The sequence below is a fragment of the Phalacrocorax carbo genome, chromosome 9, assembly GCF_963921805.1.
Source record: "Phalacrocorax carbo chromosome 9, bPhaCar2.1, whole genome shotgun sequence".
NCBI lineage: Eukaryota > Metazoa > Chordata > Aves > Suliformes > Phalacrocoracidae > Phalacrocorax > Phalacrocorax carbo.
In genome coordinates this window covers 11,332,213-11,347,959 of record NC_087521.1, presented here as the reverse complement: position 1 = coordinate 11,347,959, position 15,747 = coordinate 11,332,213, and the positions used below count along the sequence as shown (strand labels likewise).

The 15,747-nt window shown below is 37.3% G+C and overlaps 1 protein-coding gene across 14 annotated transcripts in view; it reads right to left on the bottom strand.

Annotated features, from left to right (window-relative positions):
* MIPOL1 (mirror-image polydactyly 1) overlaps nucleotides 1-15,747 on the bottom strand; it is a 202,072-nt gene that overhangs the window by 121,873 nt on the left and 64,452 nt on the right. For all 14 annotated transcript variants that reach the window (XM_064460309.1, XM_064460298.1, XM_064460299.1 and 11 more), the window contains 3 exons: nucleotides 10,134-10,263; nucleotides 4,960-4,993; nucleotides 4,530-4,700 (listed from right to left, as the gene is read on the bottom strand). In XM_064460309.1, the coding sequence (XP_064316379.1) occupies nucleotides 4,530-4,700; nucleotides 4,960-4,993; nucleotides 10,134-10,263 (335 nt within the window). The remainder of the gene's footprint in view (nucleotides 1-4,529; nucleotides 4,701-4,959; nucleotides 4,994-10,133; nucleotides 10,264-15,747) is intronic.

Here is a 15,747-nt window from a genome sequence, read left to right as displayed (position 1 = left end):
AGGGCACAAGATCTCTAAGTAATTTTTTTCATTTACAAATGCTTTTTTTGTTTTTACACTTCATACAGCTCTTGGGTTGATTACTTCAATAAGACCTGTTCACTCGTGTGTACAGAGAATGCCTTAATGCTCTGTGAACAACAGATAACAAGAGCTCTACGCGTTATTTGGTGTAAAAGGAGAGAAACTGCTTAAGCAGAACGTAAAAAAAAAGTTAGCAAGAAGCTGCCTTGTTGTAAGTACAGGCATTTATCAGTTATTAGTCATTAGTCGAAACTGATAATGATGGGCAGTCAAGCGTAGCATTTCTCATCTTTGTTTTCAATGACGATAAAGCGCTGCCTGCTGCCAAACAGTGCCTCAAAATGGAGAAAGGTACTTAAACTTGCTTCAGATGAGCAACTGGGCGCACGCCAATTTTTTACATGAACAGTCATAAGCATGTTCCTGCACAGCAGGATGTGATCAAACTATTCAAAGCTGTAAAACCAGGTTTGCTTGCCAGTTATGTTATTGCTTCAAGATCAGTGTGTTACAGACGATACTTTGCCAGCCGTGAAACCACTGTTTTACCTTAACAACAAAGTCTACACCTTTAATATCTAAAACTCTGTATAGAACTGACTGTTCCCAATTAAATTAAAAAATTTATATAATGAAAGTTAGGACTGAAACCCTATCCAATACACGATCTCCTGAACTATAAGCCATATCTTATTTAGCTTTAAAAAATCACTTCCTTCAAGCTGTACCAATTAAAAGGTTCCCTTTCTTCTCTAAACCAGAAGAAAAGTAATTGTAATGACTTACTCACGTTCTTAGCTTCAGCTGCCAACCCTGTATGTGTGTAATCTTATTAACATTCCTGTCCATAAGGTGGGATATGGTTAATAGGTGGCTGCTAGTTTGAGACACACTGCACTGTATTGCCTCCTGCTGGAAACCACTTCTTTAAAGTATTTCACGAAGATCACACAATGTGACTACGCCATACGTTATCTTTATTGAATGTCTGTCACTGGTTGGATTACTCAAGCACAAAAGATTTTTGAAGAAAGGCAGAACTTTAGTACGAGCAACTGGACAAATAAGTTTTCTCCTTGAACGGGTTAAGATAAAACCGAACATTACAGACAAGAAACCGATGTTTTATTTCTCATGACAGTCAGCATCTTTCTCCATTTTCCTTTCAGAGGATCAGTCATAAACCCGACTCAAGCTCCCCAGTATAGTACAATATCTGTTCACTAACAAACATATCTTAGCAAATACAACCAAACAGTTGAGTTTGTTTTTTTAAGGGTGTTGGTACAGGAGAAGATGGATGTCAATGTTTAGCCATGCTTTCATTTGTTTTTTATTCACTTGAAAATACATACTAAAAGTAGTATCAAATATTTGAGTTTATACCATTTTATTTGTTTTCACACATACAAAAAGTAGTTTGCATATTTGCTCAGCAATCTAGTGAATGATCTAAGATTACATACACATGCCATGCACAGCTCAATACAGTGATAGAAGTGCCTCTATCTGCTTCCTAGTAAGAAGTACCATTCACCTTTGAAATCTCAAAAAAATATGCAGAGATTCTTGGGTGTTACAGCTCAAAAAACCATTTTCATGACCCTTCCAAGACATGGACAGTGCTCTTCATTTTTTGAAGAATAAAAAAACTGTTCAAGTAAAAGTCAAATAGAAGAATCACAACTAGCTAACCATTGTTGAGTATGCTGCAATAGCAGTCCAGTTAAATGCAACTTACTAGTGTAACTACCAGAAAAAGTATTGCAAAACTGCATTTCAAAGACTAGTTGAAAGTCATCAGTATTTTCTTGGTCATAGGAAACACAGTTTATAGAATGTCCATTCCCTAGGAATGTAACCTATTCTTTACTTGAAATCAAAGCAATGCGTTTGAGCTCTGAAGGCTTTTCTGTTACTGTTTCTTACTGAGTATTGCAAAATCAGAAATCCTACAAGTGAAACCCAAAAGGCTAGATACTACTTATATTCACCGTGCTCGATGGTCAAATGCCAGGCTATTGTGAAGAAAACCATAAAGATGGATAACAGGTGCAGCTTCATTAAACACAGTCAGTCCAAACCCTTATTACCATATAGGCAGTTCTCTGTCGTATGGAACCAGTCATGGCGGTCACTCAGATGATGTTGCTGCTGTCTCCAGCACCACACAACAGCAAGCAGGAACAGAGCAACATGGTGTTCACACAATGTGTCATGAAGCATTTAGCTTCCATTGCCCAGTGACCTCTGATCTTTAAAAATACCCTTTGCAGAGGATAGCCACAGCACACTAATGGCTTACTCTATTTCTGTTTGTCTCAATCTGTTCTCATCAAATCCCCCCTCCATGTTTGATGTCACCCCTACCAAAAAGAAAAATATTTTAACTTGCAGATGTTATGAATGCCTGAGGCAACCTCAGATCTAACTTCCAATAATTTGCATTTGTTATACTAAGCATATACATCCCCTGAATTACATCTAGTCCCTTTGTGGTCTAATGTAAGAATCCCTCTCCTATTGTTCTTGCTCTTAGCACTGTAATAACTACTGCTATTGCAATGTTAACAAAAGACTACTAATAATTCAAGTACGGTATGAATTCCCAAGGAACCACCAAGTGAGAAATGCAGGTTGAAATGGTAGCTTCAATTCCAAGGACCTATTTTCTAGATTCAAGAATTATAGCTGTAAAAGTATCACATATGTGAAAACACAACACCTGATCAATAGAGTTCTATTAATAATAATTAATTTAAAACAATGGTTTATAAACTGCAAACAGTATCACAGTAGTATGGCTTAATACCAAATATTTACATTTTCATTTGGTGGGGATTTATTATTTTATTAATTTAATTTTTCAGCTGCACTCTCTACTTAACGTTACCTGTGGTTTTTGCTGACAGACCTTAAGATGGCTTTGCTAGTTGTGGCACTTAACCTATTACTGTATAAAATAATTATCTTTATTAATTTCCAAGCTGATTACTTGGAAAAGATTACTCCTTAACAGGCAGCTTAAAAATCCATTCAATTAAAAAGTATACTAAAATGCCCTACAACGACATTCTTTTGACATTCATAAAAGTTTTATGGTTCAAGTATGCCTGAAAGTCCACTTCAACAATGAAGCAAAAACTGACAAAACAAAAATAAAAATATCAAAAGATCCTTCTCTTTTGCTGAAAGCTTTTCTCTTGTAAGCTGCTCACTTTGCAAATGCTCTGTGCAAAGAAGAAAGGACATAAACTTTTGGCAGGGCTGTTGGATGTTTCCCAGTAGTGAAGTTGCTCATCATTATTATAAAAGTAAAAGAAAGTAGACTGAAACAGTAAAGGTCCACCTTTAATATCTTCCAACATTAACATCCTTTGCAGACACACAAAATATTTTAAGCCCCAGGCAGATGGGGCTTTCAAGGTTAAAGTAGGAGAGAAAGCAAAAACTATTGCAAAAAAGTGAAAATTACAGGGTGTGTAGAAGGGACTCTTTTATGAGGAGACTTCTCAATACAACATAACTTCAATCAACATTATCACTAGGACGCAAGATCACAAACCTGACTTTAAATCTAATAGAAATTATTTAGATGTGGGCTAACTGTGGTAACTCACACTGAAAATCTAAATTGTCAGTATTGGAAGAGTCAGACGAAATTTCTTTCCAGGCATGAATACCTAAGGAGTTTCACCAAGTCTGAAATCTTGTGTTTTCCCAGGAGATAGATCCCCTACTCGGATTGCTCCTCCCTAGAGCCTGCTCCTATTGAGCTAAATCTAGGTTAAAATCTAGGAAAGAAAACCGTGAGGGGAAAAAAAGAAAAAACAACAGAAAAACTCTTCCATGAGATGGGAAAAGCAAGGAGACTCCCTTCATGGTGAAGAGAATGAAGACAATATTGTTCTGTGAAAACAGGAAATTGTGGGGAATGAGCGATGTGAACAGAAAAAGGACCTTAGGTTCTTTCAAGTCATGTAGCAGAAGTGTAAGACTTTGAGAGCCAGGGACCACATGCTGATTCTTATCTCCTGAATGTAAAGCAACAAAGGGAGGAATTGCTCGCATTGTTGCATGTGGTACCATTACCTTCCTTTAACGTATATTTCTGACACATATAACCCTTTACAAATCCTTGAGTCCTTAATTGTCATCCAATGCCTTATACCAATACAGCAAAACTAAGCCCCTGCTAGCTTTTTAGATTGGTCAATACATTGAAAACGACTTTGTTTTAAAAAAGGAGACAGTTAGTGATCAGGTGCAAAAAACAGAAAAATAACTTTTCTAATGAAACGCATTGATGCCATTTCAATGGGCACTAGTACCATGAAGAAACAGTTGATCATTAATCAGCCATTTTCTAGAAGAGCTCCCTCTGAGATTTTCAACAAAGTAAACTAAATAATTTTCTTCCCCAAAAATAAAGAAAAAAAAAGAAAAAAGACAAAAAAGAAAAAAGGACATTTGGATCAAGTGATTATAGACTTGTAGAGACTTACTTGAGACAAAGCAGCATCCCGTTGTTCTATTACTGCATTCATTTCCTCAGCTACTATTTTCTTTTTACGTTCTTTGGTCCTGTGTATTCGATTCAGAATTATAGCTCCATTCTTCAGTATATCTATCCCTGTGTCTGCATTGTTTATTCTGTTCAGTAATTCCTGTAATGTCTACCAACAGCATTATATGTTAGTCAGACATGAAGTTTTAATATATTTTATTTAATATAGGGTTTTAATTAATAGGCACATGTGAATTGTAAATTGACTGAGTGAAGTTATTGAATTTTCATATTGCAGCAAAGATGTACATTATTAGTGTGTCAATTCTTCTTTTTCCCACATCTTAGTTCTTGAAACCCACTCAATTGAACTTAAGCCTCTAAGATATAAGACTGACATCAAGAAATCTCCTCAGAGAATGGCTTACCATGTCATTTTCTTCAGGGTTAATATTTTCTAGCCTAGAAAAAAGGGACACAGAAAGCCTGATCAGTAGCATTTCCTTAGTGCAGCAAAATGAGTTCGCTTTTTAAATCTTTAGAACCTCAAGTAATTTCATTCTACTAGTCTTTAGAGTCAACCATGACACTGAACATATTAAAGTGCCACCTGCTCGACTCCATCTTTCAATAATGCTCCATATCTTCAGCACTGACTTCAGACTGTTAAGTTATTAATGTTTACTGCTATATATGACTACAAGGATCAATTGTTCATATGTGCTTAGATGAAGAAAGTTCCCCAGTGATAGAAATGACTGATGCTCTTATTTTATTTATTTCTGGGCTTACAACTTTTACCTGATGTTGTATTTTTGTTGTTTTTACTGCACCCCAAACGAAACAGGACTGGACTTCTGTGGAGATTTTTTTTTTCATTTTAAAGTAATCATTTTTCCTTGTCTCTCTTCCAAAATGAAGAAAAAAACCTAGTTGAAGTTTCCTTAAAAATATTTTTATTTTGTATCTTGTATAAAATAGCAAGCTAAGCCAATTCTCTGCAAGGCCCTTATTTAATTCTGGAACAACCCCCCCTGTGCTTTCCTCCCTTTCTATTTCAACAGAACATATATTGACCTGTCAAATACAAAGATGATATGAGGAATTTAGTCATACAGCACTGAACACTGGCTGTGCAAAAGCAGTGAGTGATAGCACAAAAATCTAATAAATGGGATAGTATGCATTTTATTTTGCCTAAGGCTAGTTATATGGACAGCATACTATTTAAAACACTTATGTGTATTTTAAAACGGAAGAGACCTCTTTTCTGGAAAAAATGAGCATATTAAAGTTACCTTACCACTCCATTGCTACTTACTTAATGGTGACTTCTACTAAAAGTAGGTCTGTCACCAGTGTATGATATCTTAAAAGACAGATATAGTACCATTAAACATCTACTAAACAGCAACACACACTTTTTCAACAGTCCTGTGACAGGTGCTGCTCTGAAGCCAAGATTTTAGCTAGCAAACATCACAGAGCACTTGACAGCACACTAGCACCTTTTACATTATAGCATAAGTTTTACCAGGCATCAGTATTTAAGGCATAGTAAATCAACCAGTACAGAAATTAATTCTTTAAATAAAAAAGAAATAAATCAGAATGTACTACCAGTGTACAACAGCTGGTATATTTATATGGAATTCACAAGCAGTAGCTACTCCAACATATACAGTCAGCACCAGAACTAAACAAAACAAAGTGAAAGCTAACCTTTGCTGTGTCTGACTTGTATTCATAAAGTAACACAAATCATAAAATAACAAACACATAATAAGCTCAAATTCTCAAAGCTGGTTCCTTGACTTGGCTCCTTGTAGAGTTCCTGATTTAGGTTTTCAAATTGCTCTAAGCGCTGCTTCATGTGGGACTTAAAAATGGATCTCCAGCTAGTTTGTATTCACAATGAAAGGAACGGTATTTGTCAAAGTAAATTGGCAGGACTGACCTGGCTTCTCCAGAGGACTTCTACCCTGCTAAAAGTGTGGGTCAACAAAATCACCCAGCCGACCAACAGGCTGGGTAAGAAAGACACCTTACGGAGAAAGGGGGGTGGGAAAAAGAACAGGTACTTATACCATAAGCGCAGCCCTTGAGCATACTACTGGCACAAGGAATCTGTCTGCGGGTGTACATACACCTCCTTAGGTGACAGTACTTTTTAAAAAGCAGCATCCAGAGATGTGTATTTGCCCTGCTGCCTCCCCCCGTGCTGTGCACAAGCAATAAATGACCCTCAGATCTCTCTTGACTTTAAACAGCAGTAACCAAGGATGATTCTTCTCCCCATTTCTACGCACATTCTGCTAACGTAACCCCTAGGGCCACAGGACTGAAAGAATTTTGGTCGTTACGGTTAAATAATGACAACAGAATTGCTCCAGCTGCTAATTTAAAGAAAGCATTAAAGTATTTGATAAAGGTTGGCAGGCTGTTCGATATTGCCCTCTTGTAAAGATCTCTGATTGGAATAAGTCCAAAGCAGATGGAAGGAGTGACCTGTGCTCTAAGACTTGACGAGTGTGGCCCAAATGGCCAATGTTCTTTAAAAAAAGCCAAACCTCTGTGCTCCATGTCTGAGATGGAGAACTTGGCCTTCTGAACAACCACCATCAGGAAGAAAATATTAAGGGTGGTAGTCAGAAAATTTCCAAGATTCCAGAAGAAACTCCAAAACTAAATAAAATAAACCGAGTCCATCATGGCTCATCCCATCACCTCTGCTCCTTCCAAAGGATTAGTGGAGTGGTGAGGTGAACTCCAAAAAAAATTCCATTCAGTCACAGTAATAAACTACTTAGAATAGAGAAGCTGAGGAAAGTAATTTCCTCATAGTGCTGACTCTGTTTCTGAGAATACAGCACCTCAATTTGACTCTTCTCAGTCACAGTCCTGTCTTGCTTTTCCCATTGCAAAATGCCAGTCATCCAGGCAGACAGAGAAACACATGTGTCACCTCAGCTTAGATGTTATCACAGTTAGTAAAGATGCCCAATGTTCTGAAAAGCCTGAGTGCTGGAGCCAGGCTGGTGTTCCAGCAGAAATCTTGGCTCCACTCAACCATTTCTGGTTCGCAATGTGTACAGCTGCATGAATAAGAATCCTGTAAGCTTAGAATAAGTGGACCAGAAGAAAAGCAGCTAAGCGTGATGGAGGCAATCCTGCCTTCTTGGTTCTGTAACGCACAAAGATTTCAAAAACAGCAAAGAACTTTCTTCAAAAACGAGAACACGGAACACCCCAAACCAATAATCACAACAAGAAATGTTTCCCTGTACCACACCATTGCTCTTTTTGCAAGAAATGTCACATTATCTAGAAGGTGCTGTCACACAGAGGACTGATATGGGTCATGGAAGAGCTGTGGTCAGCTTGATCTTGGTCAGGTTGGGCAAATGGATGCGGCCTGGCAAAGCCAATTGTTTTGAATTCAGTTGGTTTTGACCCAAGTCTTGTGACCTGGTGTTGGCTGTCATGACAGCAAATATCACATAGAAGCCTGACCTGCACCCTTGCAGAATATACAGAGATAGTCACTACAGAGAATGGCTCACTGGTTTAGGCAAAGAGGAATGCATATCACGTATTGAACCAACAGTAGCTGGTTAACCCATCACAATTTTTACCTGTGTTGGGGTGGTGTTCTCTACAGGGAAATCTATGCCAATTCTGAGACTGTGAATGGCATCAGGGTATCAGGTCACTTTATAAAGCATCAGAAAGAGCACCCAAGTGGATGACAGCAACGACTGCTATTCTGTAAATGATAGCAATAAGGTATAATAGCTTGGCTCCAAGCTATCAGCCAAGGAAGTTACTGACCCTCTCCTTGGAGCAAGTATCTTTTTTGTCATCACCAGTGTATCCAGTGCCTTCTGCAGTAACATTCTTTTGGGGAAGGTAGTATGCATGTTCTCCAAGAAATGGAGTTTCTTCTCTTTTCTCATCCCTCTGCTTAGAACTAAGTTGGTCTTCCATATCAACTTCCATTCCAGTACGTGAGTGAAGCAGATAGAAGGCATTGAAGGGAAAACAAGTGATAGTGTTCTGAGGGATTCATGTGTGTCAAGACCTGCCACACGTGTCTATGAATTCCGCTGCAGAAAAAGCAGCAATATGCCTCTCACACACTTAATAACCTGTGATTCCTTCCAGAAATCCAAAAGTCGTTGACTAGGTCTGTCAACCAGAATAAACAATTTGCTGCAGGACTTGAGCACTTTAACTCCAAAGATCTGGAGTTTATGCTAACAGCTTATACACAGTTTCATCTGATGTTTGGGGCTATACAAGGCTTTCTTGCTTTCTTTACTCTTGGAACATACAAAATTAGAAGAGTGACAGAAGAAATTGGAAGGACTGGAGTAAGGCTCACTGTTATGATGCCTCCTAAGGGAATTTAAAGCACGTGTATGCTTGCATGAGCACATTTCCTCAGAGATTGCTGCTCAAAGCAAGATTTCAGATACACGCACACCTACAATGGGCTCTGTAGAGACATTTACCCTAACAAATTGTGCACTAATTCTTGTGGGAATGGAATCTCCTAATCTTGCTATTGAGTCATACATACAGGCTGTGACAAACTCGAACAACTTGTAAATTCCACAGAGTAATGGTGCACAAAATATGTGCAAACTACTGAAATTTATTTAGATAACATTCTCTGGCTTTACCTACAAAAATACCCAAAAGATGATGACTGGTTTTCTGCCATAAAGAGGCAAAAGTGTTCTTAGTAGAATCAATTATTCAAAACACAATTGCCCGCCATTTAGTTAACTAACAACTGCACCTCTTCAATCTCCTGCCATGAAAAACTTCTCAGTCTGCTTTGTATTTCTCTTGGTACAAAAATAGGAGAAATTTCTCAGTCACTCTAGACTTTGGGGGACTAACATAGACAGTAACCAAGATGAGCACAACTTGCGCAGAGAAGGATTACATGGAGAGGCAAACTGTAGCTTCAAAGCTGCCTATATCCCAAAGTAAAAAAATAAACTGTTCTTGATCTTCCTCTCCTGACTTAACAGTTTTGTTTAACATGAGATTGCCTATTTCTGTTTTGTTAACTCGGCAGACATAAAACTCTATGAAGTATTAGTTATACCCTTATTTCCTTACAATCTGCTCCTACACTAAAGATAAGAAAAACCCATATATTTTTACTACATCACCCACATCATTAGTAGAAATTCTGCTGAAGGAAATGTCTAGTGGGCTTAAAGGCTTGATTGATTTCCTATACATTGCAACTTCTGACTGACATTCTGGTACTCTGTGTCAAAAGATCCCTATAAAATGTTGCACTCGCCTTATTTATCCCTGAATAAATCAATACCAAGGCTTTTGATTATATTTTTAATTTTTGTGATCAAAATTATTCACCTTGCTCTCAGTCTCCAGAGAAAAATACAGTCTTATAGGATGGCTAACAAAATTAACCAACAGCACAGTAAGACTGCACTAGCCTGGTATTTCACCATAGAGAGGTCTGTGCTAAGTTTTCCTACATAACCACTGTCAAGCCGTTTATGACAGTCACAGACTGACACAACAACCTTTTTGCGCAGGGCAGGAAATGTATACTCACTCTTTGAGAGACTCTTCTAAACGCTGGACTCGTAGAAATGCTTCATCTCTCTCTTCATTGGCTAACCTAAGCCTTGCCATGACAGCCTTGTCACGTTCCCGTTGAGCAGAATAAACTTCTTCCACCAGAGCTGCAAAAGTAACCAGTGTGTTTATCAAACAAGTTTGACAGGGAAAGACAGTATTAGATGCACTTACATGGGCCTTTGCCAGCATCTCCTAAAACCAACATTTCTCCACTGACCTCGGATTACTCTGGATAAGGTCTATATTACTGTTCAGACACAATACTAAACTGTTCTTGATTGCTAAAATGACTACTTTAAGGAATAACATAAAGCTAGGTGTTTTCAAATTCAGCCCTGTATAATCAAACAGGGCAAGGAAGTGATTTGCTTTGCATTTTGAATCTTGCTTAGTAGAAAAGTAATTCTTAAAGCTCAGAATCATATGAGACACTAGTAGGTTTCTTCTAGGACATAGAGTTAAAAGTAATGATACATTAAAACTATTTCTACCATCACACTGCTTCCTATCAGGGTGGCACACTGATATTAAATATTAAAAATTCTAATATTTTCATAGTCTGCCTCTGATATCACAAGAGTGGCACAGCTGGCATATCTCCTTCTCTGCCAAGCCTTTACTTTATTGTGTAATATATTGTTATATTATCTGTTACGGCATACATGGACCTTGGAGCATTAGGTGCCAATAAACTAAGATTTACTGTCTATCCTTGGGAGCAAACTAACACCTTCAAGTCATTCCTCATCTCAAGCTTACATTTTCTTCCTGCCTCTCCCTTGTCAATATGTCTAACACCATTTCTGGCACACCGCCAGAATCCTTACCTCGACCCTGCCTCCACTAAAATCTTTATTCATACTTTCATAATTTCCCTCTGCAATACTGCAAATCTCTCCTCGCAGTCATCATAAAACCCTGCAGTCAAAATGTCTAGGGACTTTCAGGATGCCATAGTAAGACCGCTGTCACTCCAAGACAGATGACTATACCTTCTCCAATTGTCACAGGCACCTCCAAAAATCTCAGCTGAGGTCTGTAGGTTCCAGAATTCTCCATGCTTCCCTTCTAGTCTGCCAAACTGGTGTTTAGCCACAGCCTCCTAACACCACACTACTGACTTTTTTAAATTTTGTAAACTTTTTTCTCAAGAACCTTCTGTATTAAGCCATTGCTGCTGGACTTCCTTACCCCCTTCAAAACTCTGCTCCTCTCTGAACCACTGCTCAAGTCATTAAGTTAAGATCTCAAAGAAAGGCCTCCTCTCCACTTTAAGCTAGAGCTTTTATCCCCTCCATTCTTGCCTCAGTTGACATCAACTTTGTTGCCTTCATAGGTTAGTTTACTCTTACTTCACCTTTGTACATTATTGTACAAAAACTTCACAGTGCGATATAACATAAAACTCCCTATGGTTCTTCCCAGAATGGAACAATAGGAACACAGTAGTACATTTTGGTAGTGGCTATATCACTGGCACAAAATACACATTGTCAGTATCAAAAAAAACCCAAAACACCCCAACCAAGTGAAATACAGAAAGTAGTAAGTTCAGTACAAGCAGCTCAGATAATCAGGGATGTGAGATGAGTGAGATTAACAGAAAACAATACGAAGAGGTGCATTAGGAAGATGTTCAAGGTAGGAAAGCAATCCTCTTGCCCTCAAGCTGGGGATGAGAGTGTTACTGAGGAGTAAGGAAGCATTTTTTGCTGGTCTAGCAGAAGGTTGCACGATAACAGCAGATTGGACAGAAAAAGACAGGGAAAGTCTAAATGTCACTTCTGGGAGTGCAGCCTGTCCTCCCACAAAAAATCTGCAGAGGAGCTGCAAGCTTAGGCATCAGGCCAGAGGTGTAACAACAACAACAAGAAATTCAGCATCAGGAGCACAAATCTTGAAATGTACAGAAAATTTAACAAACACTGATTCAATTATCTTCTCTTTGAGTATTTACTTGTTCCATAATAATAGTGTCTTTTTTTCTTGAAGATCTATTTGCCCTGTTTGCAACAAGAAAACTTTGCTTGATGTGGAATGGAAAAGCATGAGTAAAGCGTGAGTGAAGTGTGAGTAAAGCATGAATAAAGCAGCTGCAAAACTGCATGCACACAGATTAGTAGCCAGGAATAAGTTTGCAGCACTTGCAGAGGATGAGTCCGATACCTGCAAAGGTAGGTGGCTCAGCAAGAACAAGGACAAATTGTATGGGGTGGGCTGTGTGTTTCAGCTCACCAGACTTCCACTTAGGTTGCTGAGACCTGTGATGGCAGGGGAACTAGTTCCTCAGCATTGACTACCTGGGTAAACTACAATACAACCTCTATGTCCTGGTTGGATCTGGAATACACAACCATTTTAATGATGCACGGTAATTATTACCTCTCTGTACCTTAATATATTTGTTTACTGTTTTTTTTTCCAGTAAATTATGTTAGTTTATCTAGCATCATGCCAGAGATACTGCCCAGAGAACCCTTTACATAGAGCTGCAAGTAGAAACATTATGCAATTTTCGTAACGAAAACTATTGCTGGAATGAATAGAAAGCTGTCTAAAATAACTGAAGTTTTGGCATTTATTACTGTTCTGGGGTTAATTAGTTTCCAGATTAGTTAACTTCTGTGAGTGCATCCCTCCTTCTGTCAGACCTTATAACGTACTCATCTCAGCACGGAAAACCACAGTTTGCTGACTGCTACAGTGGGTCTTGAGCATACAACTACACTTGGAGGGACTGTGTTTTGGTATATCTAATTCCACCTCTGAGGAACTATAACCAGTGGTAATAATGACTATACGGGCTTTTTAAAACCATATTATTGCTTAGTTGTCCTTAAACCAAAGTAATATATATATAACAGTATGAAAACATTCAGAAAAAGTTATTTTTAAAGTTACTTAAACATCCTGCTTATCTCAAATCTTACCACCCCTGATAACAGCCAGAGGCTAATTGCCTTGAACAGTGAACTCTTCGCCCACCCAAAGGTCCATTACAAAATACTACCTTTTAACTGTTGGCTATGGAAAAGGGACTTAAACTGAGCAACTCTTTCTTGTTATTTTCTTATCCTTCCACTATATTAAGGCACTGGAGTAAATATCCCAATGACCAGATTCACCAACTACATTAAAAAAATTTACAGTAGTTCCATATCAATGACAAGTGTTTGGCTTTTGCTTCTGTTTCTTGAAAGTAATATTGCAACTTAATTTTTTCATATTAAAACAGATTAGGGAGAGGGTAGGAAAGAATGTAAGATGCCACAGTAATCTAAGTTTAAAAAAAGGATTTAAAAAAAAGGGGGAAAAAAGATACCTAGCTACGTGGCATTTCAATACCAGGTAGCAATACTGACACTGACCACAAGAAATTACTAGTTTAAAAAATAGTTAAAGCCTTCATCTAACTCATTTTGATGGTCTACAGAAGGCTAATTCACCTGATTCCTTTTACCAGCCAAAGTGTCTGCTAAATTTAGGTTAGATGTTTCTGTTATCCAATGCCTATACATTTGTGACTCTGTTTAATATTTTACAAATTCCTTTTTTTAATACTATATGGGATATTATTACCGTTACACAATTACACAATTGCAGGTAATCTAAAGTATGATGTTGTTAACAATACTGTTCACCATTCAGACTAAGCTATGGATGAGTCACATGTAAAAGTTCAGGACCATAAGGATCACAAGATTCTTCCAATAAGCCACTGAAAAACATACACCTTTGGGTTGCAATGCAGCAGAAAACCAAAACACTGTGTGTCATATTTAGGAAAGTATGTGAAATATAAACTGTCCAATGAAAAGTCTACAGGAGAAAGTGATAAAAATCCTCCATATTAAAAAGAGTAAAGAATGTCCAGATTATCATCCCTATGCTGCTTAAAAATGCTAGGTGAAAAGTAGTTGAGAGTAACAAGTCAGGCTCCTAAGCCCCATTCAGGATACAGCATATTCAGCAAAATACTAGCCCTACACTGGCACACTGACTTGAAGCCTGATCCAATGAAAAAAGTGATCCAGCTACTTAGTCACCAACTGCTCTGGTCGACACCACGAGGTTTTTCTTGGAGACCTTCCAATGGCGCACCAACCAACCCTATCCTGTTTATCTTGAGGCCTGACCAACAAGAAACAAAAATTCTTATAGAACTCATGTTTCAAGCAAGAAAACGACACACAAAAATGAAGTATGAATAGTTAAGTATTAAGCTAAAATGAATTGTGTCGTTTACTAATTCGTATATGTATTACATTCAAGAGTTAATAGTTATTAAAATATTTAAATCCCATAGTGCTAAATTAAGAAAAAAGGATTATTTTCCAATGCTTGCAAACATTGTAATATATATAAATATGACATTACTATTTAGTTGCATAAACCTTATTTGCTTTGGAATAATTTAATAACATCTTTCTCCTTGTAACTAAAACCCCTGCATACTCTAAAAGAGCTCTCTATTTTAAAAGAATCATTATGCTAAACTCATCAATTCTAAAACATTTTTAGTTTTTAGTAAAGAAAACAATTGTAAACAGAGAGCTTTTGTAAGGTAGATAGCTATTACAAAGTTCACTTAGAAAATCAATATAGCATTTTAGCTGGAATTTGCTCATTAAACACCCACAGCTCTAATGCAAATTATGATGGAATGAATAAAGCAAATACATATGCTTCTTTCTTTTTATTAAATGTAAAATCTACTGTTAATTGCATCTGGTATGTCATATAAACTTTTCTCCTTAACTATTAAATGGAAGCTTTTACAAAAGTCATTAGAGATTCTCTTTCTTTGACTTGTATAAATTTCAATATTTGTTCAGTAAAGGTTCACAGCAGTTAAATTACATTAACAAATATTATTAGCTACTATGTAAGCCAACTAAGTAAAATACTTATATTGCAGGTAAAACAAATCAATGGGTGTTTACAATAATATTTGGATATGTCCATTTTTAAACAAGCTTATCAAATATCATGTAATTCTTAGTCAAATGAGAGAGACTCAAAGTAGATTTTTTTCTTCCCAAATACTCAAATTTGTTTAGTAAGCTAATTGTTTTCTAATATGGGCAAAAGTAAATATGAAGAAGATGAACCATACCGAGTATGAGTTTACTGAGTCAAAGCAGTGTACATATTTTCTTAGTTGAACCTGATTCTTTTGGCAAACCTATCTTCTACACTTTTTAACTACCTTTAAAATACATCAGTATTGAGAAGGTGTGTTGGAAATCGTGCTAGTTTAAACAGTGGTTCATGATTTTCCAAACAACAGAACTTTGGGGGGAGGGAGGGAAGCATGGTTCCCAGGAAAAGTCTGTTTGCTGATTTCCTAGAGGTCATCTGTGTAAATAAAAAAAACTGAATAGGAGAGGCAAGAAAGAAGAAATTGTTAGGATTTAAAACATCTATGGCAGCAGAAATCGCTTCACATTACTCATTGAAAAATGTAAAATACTGAATACAGGCCAGGCTTTATAAGGAAAAGATGAGATCACTACCCATACTGCTACCTCAGAAGATACAGTAAAGAGTATAACACTACAACAATAGCTTTCAAGATAAGTCAGTTT